A 12,251-nucleotide genomic window follows, 5' to 3' on the forward strand; every position below is an offset into this window, starting at 1 on the left:
ATATATTGCAGGGTGAGTTCCCATCTGTGCAGTTCAGAAAAGCTGGTGTTGATGGGAAGGATCCAGATGGCACAGGCTGTGAAGCAGTCTTTGAAATGAAGAACGTCACATTGGACGGCGTGTTCGGCAATAGGGTGGTCCAGCTGTTTCTTGGCCACAATTTGTCGGTGCCCATTCATGTGGAGAGACAGCTTGTTGGTTGTGCTGCCCACAATGCTGCATTTTATGTGGACATGACAACCAACAGGCTGTCTGTCCACATGAATGGCCACCGACAAACTGTGGCCAAGAAACAAGTGGACCTTTCTGTTGCTGGGCATGCAGCCCAACATGACATCCTCCACGTTGTCATGTCCATAGAATGAGGTACAGTGGTTGCAGTTTAACTTGCAGATCACATGACTGGTTTCCCAAGTAGCTCTGCCTTTGACAGAATAGGTGGTGTTTGTGACCGGACTGGAGTAGACGGTGGTGGGAGGATGTACAGGACAGGTCTTGCATCTAGGACTATTACAGGGATATGAGCCATAAGGCAAGGGGATGGGAGCAGGAATTGTGTAGGGATGGATGAGGATATTGTGTAGGTTCAGTGGGCAGTGGAGTAAAACTGTGGGAGAGGTGGTAAGGATAGTAGGTAAGGCATTTCTCATTTAAAAGCACGATGAGAGGTAGTTGAAACCCTGACAGAGAATATGATTCAGTTGCTTCAGTCCTGGATGTACTGAGTTACAAGGGTAATGTTCCTCTGTAGCTGGACATTGGGTCTTTGGGAGATGTTGGATGATTGGAAAGATAAGGCACAGGTGACTTGTTTTTGTACAAGGTTGGGAGAGTAATTATGGTCTGTGGAGGCATCAGTGAGACCTTCAAGCTGGATTGCTTGTAACTACAGATGTGAATAACTTGGGGGGGGGGGGGGGGGGGGGGGCACTGTCACAAGGGGTAGAGTACCAGTGGTTACAAGTGACAGATTAGCAGTTTTTTTAGGGTAGAGAGGGCAGAAACAAAAGATGTTCAGAGACAGGCTGAAAATGACATTCACATTGATGAAGCAGGCAACCAGAAAGCAAATTTTAATGTACACAATCCATGCTGACAGCCTCTGATTGAAACTAGAGATAGCCAAAAATTGGCAGGAAAATTACGTTCATCCAGTTGTCTTTCAGCCAGTACACACAATTAGTTATCGTTATTGCATCAGAATATCCGAGGACTAAGGGGTAAGCTTAATGAGTTGCTTATTTGTGTTGAAGAATTAGAGTTGAGCAAACCAGTTGATATAATCTACCTCTCTGAATATCATGTGACCACTGGTATAGATATGTTAAATGTTATGGATTCACGTTAGCTTCTATATTTCTGTAGAGAAAATACGGAGAAAGGAGGAGCTGCCATATTTGTCAGAAACTGCTTCAATTTAAAGAATATTTATATTAATAAATTTTGTTCAGAGAAGCATTTAGAATCTTGTGCAATGGAAGTTGTATTTCATAATGGAAGTTGTATTTCATAATAAGTCCTTTATAATAATAGGTGCATATACAGATCACCTTCAGGAAATTTTAACCTTTTCATAAAAAATCTGGAAGCTCTGCTGTCCCATCTGATGGCAAAAAACAATGTGGATTTATTGAAAAGCTCTGTCAGTGAACAATTATTGCAGTCAGTAACACTATCATTCAATTTAGTTCCTACTGTGAACTTTGCTACTACGATATGTAAATGCTCTGAGGCTGCTATTGATAACATCTTTGTAGACAAATCTAGGGGAAAAAGTCATGTCACAAAACCAATAGTAAATGGGCTATTTGATCATGACATGCAGCAACTTGTGTTAAATGTTGAAACTTGTCAGGATAAAAAATCTATTAAATCTGAGTTCAGCAGGATAATAAATAAGTCAAAAATTGAGAAATTCAGGAAATTGCTCAGAGACATGAACTGGATAGATGTTTACAATACTTCTTACTCAAATGGAAAATACAAAGCATTCATTAATAAAGTTACTTCCACTTTTGAAAACTGTTTTCCTCTAAAGCTAACTCAAATCACACAGAAGTCAAAAAATAAACTGTGGATTACACAAGGAATAAAGATATCATGTGGGACAAAAAGTAGGCTGTACCTACTATCTATGAACAGCTCTGATGTTACAATTGTAATGCATTACAAAGAATATGGCAAAATATTGAAGCAAGTAATCCAGAAATCGAAGCAGCTTTATTATGAGAAAAAGGATAATTGCATCAGGCAACAAAATAAAAACTGTATGCGATATAGTGAAGACGGAGACAGGTGGGGCCAAAAAGGAAGAGGAACAGATAGCTCTCAAAATAAATGAGACATTGGTAACAAGTACAGGTAGTGTTGCAAACCCCTTAAACAAGTATTTCATTTCTGTTACTGACAGCATGGGGTTATCAGGTTCTGTGAACAGTGCAATGGAGTATCTGAGACCAGAATTTAAAAATAACTTCAGTAAAATGGAAATGACTCTCACGTCTCCCAAAGAAGTAGCATCCATCATAAAATCTTTAAAATCTAAATATTCCAGTGGGTATGAGAACATTTCCAGACTGGCTAAAATATGCTGAAGTTAAGCCTCTTTACAAGAAGGGGGATAAAGAGATACCATCAAACTATCGACCAATTTCACTTTTGCTGGCTTTCTCAAAAATATTTGAACAGGTTGTGTTCAAGCATCCTTAAGCATCTGACTGCAAATAATATATTGTCCAAGTCAGAGTTTGGATTTCTTAAGGGTTCTGATATAGAGAAAGATGTTTACACTTATAGTGAGAATGTACTTAATTCATTAGATAATAAATTAGAGGCTACTGGCATTTTCTGTGACCTGTCAAAAGCCTTTGACTGTGTGAACCACAGCATTCTCTTAAGTAAATTAGAATATTATGGTGTCACCAGCAATGCTGTGAAATGGTTTGAGTTTTATCTGTCCAACAGAAAACAAAGGGTGTCATTGCAAAATACCTGTGCAGTAAGCTGTCAGTCTTCATCTGACTGGGAATTAATTGCATGTGGTGTTCCTTAAGGGTCCATCTTGGGTCCATTGCTTTTTCTTGTGTACATTAATGACCTCTCATCCGTTACATTGCTAGATGCTAAGTTTGTTTTGTTTGCAGATGATAGAAACATTGCAATAAGTAGCGAGTCAAGAACAGGTTTACAAACAGCTGCTAATCAAATTTTCACTGACATTAATAAGTGGTTTAAAGCTAATTCACTGTCACTAAACTTTGAGAAGACCCCTATATGCAGTTCAGAACCTGTAGGAGATTTCCTTTCGGCATGTGTATAACATACAAAGACATGTAGATCGAAGAGGATGACAGTGTTAAATTTCTCGGATTACAACTTGATAATAAATTCAGTTGGAAAGGGCATACCACAGAACTGCTTAAGTGCCTAAAGAAGACTTTATTTGCCGTGAGAATGATGTCAGATGTAGGAGGTATAAATATAAAAAATCCTGCATACTTTGCTTATTTTCATTCTATTACTTCAGATGGGATCATATTCTGGGCAAACTCATCAAACCGACCAAAGGTTTTTTAGGGTGCAAAAGCATGTGATAAGAATCATTTGTGTTGTAAATTCAAGAATATCATGTAGAAACCTGTTCAGGAAACTTGGTATTCTAACCACTGCTTCTCAGTATATTTGTTCCTTAAGTGATACATTTCTATTTCCCACCAATAGCTCAATACATAGTATCAATAATATGAATAAGAACAATCTACATAAAGACCTAAAATCACTTACCTTGGCCCAAAAAGGGGTCCAATATTCAGAAACAAACATTTTCAATAAATTGCCAGCAACCATTAAAAACTTGGTTTCAGATAAAGCATGGTTTAAACAGAGTTTGAAAGACTTTTTGATAGGCAACTCCTTCTATTTCATAGATGAATATCTCAACAGAGAGTGTTAAGCCATAATATCTGTTAGATTTCAGTTTTGACAGCACTTGGCCACAACAGTCAAGATTAGGTATTTTGTGTACGATTTATTAATAGAGCCTAACAGTGTTTCATTCTGACAGCATGTTAATTCTGTAAGTATTACCTTTTCCCATTTACTGTATTGTATTCACCTATTTCGACAATCTCCTGACATATGATCAGGGTAGTAAGTATTATATTCAAATGTTTTATGTTTTTATGTTATACTTTTTGATATGTTCCACACCCATGAAAATCATCTCTTTTTTTTTTTTTTTTTTTTTTTTTTTTTTTTAAATCTACAGAATGAAAGCTGAATCTAATCTAATCTCAACTAATCTTATGGCAAAAGATGGCTAGGTTGTATGGAAGGGGCTTCTTTGTACAGAATGGGTGGCAGCTGTTGAAGTAGGGGTGTTGCTCGTAGTTAATAGGTTTCATATGAACAGAAGTACTGATGTAGCCATATTTGAGGTGGAGGTCAACATTGAGGAAGGTGGTTTGTTGGGTTGAGAAGGACCAGGTGCAGCGAATGGGGGACAAGGTGTTGAGGTTCTGGAGGAATGTGGACAGGGACTCCCTACTCTCGATCCAGATCACAACGATGTCATCAATGAATCAGAACCAGGTGAGGGGGTTTGGGATTCTGGGTGTTCAGGAAGCATTGCTCTAGATGGCCCATGAATAACTTGACATTGTACAGTGCCATGCGAGTGCCCATAGCTGTACACCAAGTTTGTTTATACGTAATGCCTTCGAAGGAGAAGTAATTGTGGGTGAGGATATATTTGGTTGTGGTGACCAGGAAAGAGATTGTAGGGTTGGAATCCATTGCGCATTGAGGAAGGTAGTGTTCAACTGTGGCAAGGCCGTAAATGTAGGTGATACTGATATATGCCTCAGTCATCCATTTTCTCATTTAGTGGCAAGAACATGGAAAATGGCAAGGCAATGCTGCTTTAGTGTGATCTGCTAGAGGAACATTTCTGTCTACTTCTGCACATGCTGTTCATAGTATGGTTCTTATTCCTTGAAGAAATGGAGGATTGCAGGAGATGTGCTAAGTGAAAAGTTCCACTAAAGTTCACTGTACTGATACTATTTTCACCAAGTGCACTTGAATTGAGAAAGGTCAGGCTTATTGTCATTTTTGCTGTTTCTGACACCAACTTTGTTATTGCCCAAAAAATACCTTGCCATGGCAGTACACAAGTATGCAGGTAAGACAACTATGTCGTTTAGGTTTTTCAACAGTATGATAACAGTTATCATTAAAAAACCAGAAGCCAGAATTATTTTCATGGTGATTACCTCTAAATATAATCTGGAATGTAAATGTAACTGGAATCCAGAGAGTTCTCAGATATCAAGTATCAAGCAGCATAGAAGTATAGGTTGTAAGAAAGAAATAAGTGGCAAGCAGTGCAGCTGGTTGCCAATGGGCAACAAAACCACGTCACACATCAATTACAGTGACAGTCTTAAGTCTCTGAATCTCTTCTTGATGCCAACATCTAGTGCTTGCCAACTGAATATGATCCAGCTGTCATAATACACACATCAAAAAAAGTTTTACATCACCCTAGTTCCCAGGACTCCTGAAGACTGACATTGACTGTGGGTATTGTATCACAGTCCCTTTGACTGTTCAGAGGTGTCACTAAATCTGCCTAAAGATGTAAACAACCATGCATGTGCAGCACCTATTATGCGGAGGGGGTCTGACAGCCGATCAGTTCCAGTCATTCCACCAGGAAGGAGGTACAGGCTCATGTTGTCTGTAGTTCAACCAAGCCTACATGGCCAACCGCAGTTCGATCACATCAGGAAGAGCTCTCAACAAGGGAAGAGTCCAGGCGTCTCGGAGTGAACCAAAGCGATATTGTTCAGACATGGAGGAGATACAGAGAGGCAGCAACTGTCGATGACATGCTTCTCAGGCTGCCCAAGGACTACTATTGCAGTGAATGACTGCTACCTATGGATTATGGCTCGGAGGAACCCTGACAGCAATGCCACCTTGTTGAATAATGCTTTTCATGCAGCCACGGGATGTCGTGTTACCACTCAAACTGTGCGCAATAGGCTGCATGATGCGGAACTTCACTCCCAATGTCCATGGTGAGGTCCATCTTTGCAACCACAACACCAGATGGGCCCAACAACACGCTGAATGGACCGCTCAGGACTGGCATCACTTTCTCTTCCCTGATGGGTGTTGCATATGCCTTCAACCAGACAATCGTCGGGGACATGTTTGAGGGCAACCTGGTCAGGCTGAACGCCTTAGACACACTGTCCAGTGAGTGCAGCAACGAGGAGGTTCCCTGCTGTTTTCGGGTGGCATTATGTGGGGCTGACATACACCGCTGGTGGTCATGGAAGGCGCCGTAATGGCTGTACGATACGTGAATGCCATCCTCCGACCGATAGTGCAATCATATCAGCAGCATACTGGCTAGGCATTTGTCTTCATGGATGACAATTCGCGCCCCCATCATGCATGTCTTGTGAATTACTTCCTTCACAGTAACAACATCGCATGACTATAGTGGCCAGCATGTTCTCCAGACACGAACCTTATCGAACATGCCCGTGATAGATTGAAAAGGGCTGTTTATGGACAACGTGACCCACTGACTGCTCTGAAGTATCTACACCGAATTGAGAAGTGGGACAATCTGGACCAACAGTACCCAGTGCCTTGATGAACTTATGGATAGTTTGCCATGACAAATACAGGCATGCGTCAATGCAAGAGGATGTGCTACTGTGTATTAGAGGTACCAGTGTGTACAGCAATCTGGGCCACTACCTCTGAAGCTCTCGCTGTATGATGGTACAGCAGGCAATGTGTGGTTTTCATGAGCAATAAAAAGGGTGGAAATGATGTTTATGATGATCTCTATTCCAATTTTCTGTACTGGTTCTGGAACTTTCGGAACTGAGGTGATGCAAAAATTTTTCAATGTGTGTATGTTCATGTAACAGGAATACTAGCGCTACCTTTTGCTCAATCATGTCTCCTTACTACCCCATAAATGTCTGGTTCTCTTCTTTTACGTACACATCCATTACCCATGTCCAATCCTCTGCAGAATCAAGAACTATGTCTTTAAATTTCCTACCAACTGAAATCTAGTACTTCATTCCTGGGACAGATGATGGATTATACCCTCACTCAAATTTATTTCTCCATGTAGAGGAAATCCATAGCACTGTGATGAGCACACAGTGGCACATTTGTATGCCAGTAGCTATGGATAGGGCTTGGATTTTTATGTAGATGGCCTGGTTGTATAAGGCAATGTTAAAAACAACATACAAGAAACTGATTGTAAACATTCTGCTTCCATTGATGTACACAGCATGCCGTGCTGGCTCGCCACACTTCTGCCAAGTGGTTGGCAGCATGTTTATGATCAAAGTTCTGGAATGTTGTATTTAACATTATATATGACAACCAGACCATCTATTTACTGACTTCAACACAAGTCGGCAACCTGAAAATGTTCAAAGAAACAAAACCGGTCATAACACAATAAAAGTGTAAAAATACAGTTGAGGTGATTTTCATTAATTATTAACATACAAAAACGTTAATGGGGTATTCCACTAGTATACACGAGTTTTGAACTGGACAAATTTTCCTGCTACATATTTCACATTCAAGTTCCAGTAAATTTCTTGTTAGACGGTAATGCATTTAATGGCTTGAGCAACTCATACAAAGAGCATATTTTAAGGAAAAAAGTCATCTTTTAAAAATATGCTGTAATAGGATAGATAAAAAAAATCTACTCGTCAAGTGCCAGTCACTGCTTGATGAGTAGATTTTTTATCTATCCAGTTATATTAAAGGGCATATTTTGCCTGAATCAAGGCTAAACAAGCTACACCACCTTTTTCTCTAATACACCCCATTTCATTTGCATTCTAAGCTGGAAGTAGATACTGACTCCTGTACCTCCAAATGCAGAAAATCATCATTCCCATAGCATCCAGCCAGTGGGTTAAGCCTATGGTCATCATTCTTAAGACAGGTAGAAAGATGACTTTAAAGCTACTGCTCAGTCACTATTTGAGATTGATGCCTTCCCTAATGATGGCTAAGCTCTCATGAGGTTACTATCTGCAGTTTGCCTAAGATGAAGACTCAAAGAAACTCATGGTAATCAGTAATCCTTCTGGCTTGCGTGAGTACAACTACATCCTCTTTGGGGTAGCCAGTGAATCACCTTCAACAATTCTGCCAATGGTTTCATACTGTGCTAATTATTTACATGATATTATAGCTACAAGGGGGTAATGTTACTGAATCTCACAACCTTCTTTAACATACATGAGTGTGGATCATTTAGGTCATATTCTGAGTAGTAAAATCCTCAGTCCTGTGAAGCAGCATATATAAGCTGCACATGAACTGTCTGCACCACTTAAATGCAAGGAGTTACACTCATTTGTCAAAAATCAAATTATTACAGGAAGTTTATTTTAATAACAAAACAAATTTAGTTTTCTTTAAACAGTCTCTCTCTCTCTCTCTCTCTCTCTGTCTCTCTCTCTCTCTCTCTCTCTCTCTCTCTCTCTCTCTCTCTCTCTCTCTCTCTCTATTCTTCTAAAACTGTGGCCTCTCTAGCTCCCTCTAGTATCATGAAGTTATTAAGTGACACTACGGTATGTTGATGATTTTCACTTATGGACCATCTGACAGCAACTGAATAAAACACAATTTTAGTGCCATACGCGTTTCGCCTTTATTTTCTGCAAGGCATCATCAGTGGCCTGTAATATGTACATATGTTAGCTTTGCATGTTCTGTTGAATTTTATATGCTGCATCGTCTTATGGAGTCTCAGATGTATTTTCTTGAACCTGTTGTACACGTTGACAAGGAATGCTTGACATAGCTGTATTGACATCTTCAATTTTTTGGTCCTGTCCTCCTCAGTTGCGCGTAATACTACGGTATGTTGATGATTTTCACTTATGGACCGTCTGACAGCAACTGAATAAAACACAATTTTAGTGCCATACGCGTTTCGCCTTTATTTTCTGCAAGGCATCATCAGTGGCCTGTAATATGTACATATGTTAGCTTTGCATGTTCTGTTGAATTTTATATGCTGCATCGTCTTATGGAGTCTCAGATGTATTTTCTTGAACCTGTTGTACACGTTGACAGGGAATGCTTGACATAGCTGTATTGACATCTTCAATTTTTTGGTCCTGTCCTCCTCAGTTGCGCGTAATACTACGGTATGTTGATGATTTTCACTTATGGACCGTCTGACAGCAACTGAATAAAACACAATTTTAGTGCCATACGCGTTTCGCCTTTATTTTCTGCAAGGCATCATCAGTGGCCTGTAATATGTACATATGTTAGCTTTGCATGTTCTGTTGAATTTTATATGCTGCATCGTCTTATGGAGTCTCAGATGTATTTTCTTGAACCTGTTGTACACGTTGACAGGGAATGCTTGACATAGCTGTATTGACATCTTCAATTTTTTGGTCCTGTCCTCCTCAGTTGCGCGTAATACTACGGTATGTTGATGATTTTCACTTATGGACCGTCTGACAGCAACTGAATAAAACACAATTTTAGTGCCATACGCGTTTCGCCTTTATTTTCTGCAAGGCATCATCAGTGGCCTGTAATATGTACATATGTTAGCTTTGCATGTTCTGTTGAATTTTATATGCTGCATCGTCTTATGGAGTCTCAGATGTATTTTCTTGAACCTGTTGTACACGTTGACAGGGAATGCTTGACATAGCTGTATTGACATCTTCAATTTTTTGGTCCTGTCCTCCTCAGTTGCGCGTAATACTACGGTATGTTGATGATTTTCACTTATGGACCGTCTGACAGCAACTGACAGCAATATCATGTATTGTGGGGTGTTTCCAAAAAGAAGATTTCTGTAGTCCACTGCAGAGCATAATAGCCTGTAGTATGAGATGATGTGTCATGTTAGGTTCCCCACACCATACACCTTGTGGCACATAAGACATGCAGAGTAAGTCCTGTTTTGGTAGCAATACAATCAACTTATCTGGCTCAGAATCATCTGGTGTTCAAATGAAGCCCCAGTACCTTTGCCGATTGTCAACCGATAAAGCTAAATGACCCAAACTGCATGGTATACATTGGGCACATTTGGCATTTTTGATAAAATACAGGTGTTTTGCAAGGCAACAGATTAAGAACATTTCCCACACACCATTCAGATAGTAGATCAACCACATTTCTTTTCCCTGAGCAATACTTTTCACCCCAAGAGAGCTATCATGCTCCCTAAATACATATGGAAATGTCTAAGATTATTTCTGGATTTCAAAAGTTGTCATTATCTACGGTTGTGTGTTTATTTTCCAGATCTGCTACTAATGGGCGAGAGTCAAAGGTATTTTGGTTGTACACTTCATTGTGCCACAAGAGAGAACAGCTATGACTTTCACTGCCAGATTTGCAGATGAATCCTCAACGATGATATATAACAACATTACTGATGCACTTATACACAGTTGAATTGTGGGTAGGTTAATAAAGATGTATTTTATATAGCTCACACCACCCATAACTAAAATGTGTGCTGTCCATGTATGTTCTTCCAGGCAGGAAAAATTTAACTGCAGTATCATAAGCAGCCAACTATTGACACTAACATGTGATTCATAACCAAGCATTTTATACCTGATGATGGTGCATAAGGCACTGAAATTAGTTATTACAAAGATACTTAGCAATCGAGATAGAAAATTTTTTATATTACTAAACTGATGGTTTGCCTTTTGTCGACTGCTTTTTCGGTGCAAGAATTGGGTTATTTATTCAACTTGGGCTTAACGAATGTTACAGCACAGAAGCTACTTTCCCTAAGAAGTGTCATAAGATGCTTTACATCAAATGGGTTGGAAAGTCAATACAAAGACCACAATAATGGACGTGAAAACAACATTTTCCTTTAGGGAAAATAAGCACATCACAGTAGTATAAGTAATAATCATTTAATTATTTACATGGAACATACACACATTTAGCTGAACAACCAGAGAATACTCTGAGGAAAAGGAGGAGGAGGAGGAGGAGGAAAAAAACACCTACGAAACACAAGACAACTGAGATCTTCAACAAGATTCTTCTCAATACATATATAAAGCCCCCCTTTGTCTCCCATTTCACATTTGATTTGCATTTGTGCAGTGTAGTATTCTGTGTTTATGTATCATATGTATAATGTTGCCTAATAATACAGACATAATACAAAAAAAGAGTCTTCCCCTGATTATGGTTGAATTGTACTGAATGTCAAGATCGTAATGATTTTTGTTTTTTGCTTTCATCCTGGAAGTTTCAGTGCAACAATAAATGTTTATTCACAGAGCTTAGAGAATCTGTACTGCTAATGTTTTCTTCAGTCACTACCATGCTTCCAATGACAATGAAGAAAGGTAATAGTGGACAAAGAATGTCAAGGTGGTATACTGTGACAGCAAATATTCATGCTGATTATAAATATAAGGCTCTGATTCTGTGATGTACCTTGTATCCTGTACCTCTTCGTACATTCACTGAAATCTGAAGATACAGTCTTCGCCCTTGGAGGTCCTGAACCCGAACACGTCCACTAAAAGAGCTACTTCCTGATGGAATTATCAATGTACCAATACCTGGAAAATTTTCCAACCTGAAATTTATTTCCACTGCAGCCTCTGTGTCTACCTGTAAATGAAGAGATTTTGGCATCAAATATATATATGCAACACATTTTGACCTCTATAAAAGGAGCATATTTTCCTACAGCTTAATGATTTAATGAATGAACTGTTAAAAAAATTTGAAAGTGTTTTATCCTGTTCTGATACCTATATGGAAAAATTAAGGTTGCAAAAACCTCAAGCTTCCCCCAAGAAGGAATATATGCAAATCTGATTTATGAACTTTGGACTGAAAACACTAAAAAGGGAAATGGAGGTTTAATGCAATTATTAGGACTTTCAAGCTTTGTAAAACACACACACATGTACACACATCAATCAAGTTTAGTGGAAAGGGGGACAAATACTATGTGAACCTTCAACATGAGTGGATCAAATCAGAATATCTCACATTGCGAACACGTCTTACACTGAACTTTAAAAGCTACTGGCATGGACACAGGAAGCCCTTGTCAAAACTATTCAGTAATTAAAAACAATGGCAGAATGCGAGAACAAAAACCACTCAACCATTATGTTATGAATTAATTAACCAAAAACCGTTAAGAAATACACAAGCAA

The 12,251-nt window shown here is 39.1% G+C and overlaps 1 protein-coding gene across 1 annotated transcript in view; it reads right to left on the reverse strand.

The window, feature by feature from the left end:
* Positions 1-12,251, reverse strand: part of LOC124605329 (vacuolar protein sorting-associated protein 13D) — a 552,708-nt gene that overhangs the window by 167,307 nt on the left and 373,150 nt on the right. The window contains exon 48 of the mRNA XM_047136935.1: positions 11,515-11,694. Within this exon, the coding sequence (XP_046992891.1) occupies positions 11,515-11,694 (180 nt within the window). The remainder of the gene's footprint in view (positions 1-11,514; positions 11,695-12,251) is intronic.

This window comes from Schistocerca americana, chromosome 3 (genome assembly GCF_021461395.2).
Source record: "Schistocerca americana isolate TAMUIC-IGC-003095 chromosome 3, iqSchAmer2.1, whole genome shotgun sequence".
NCBI lineage: Eukaryota > Metazoa > Arthropoda > Insecta > Orthoptera > Acrididae > Schistocerca > Schistocerca americana.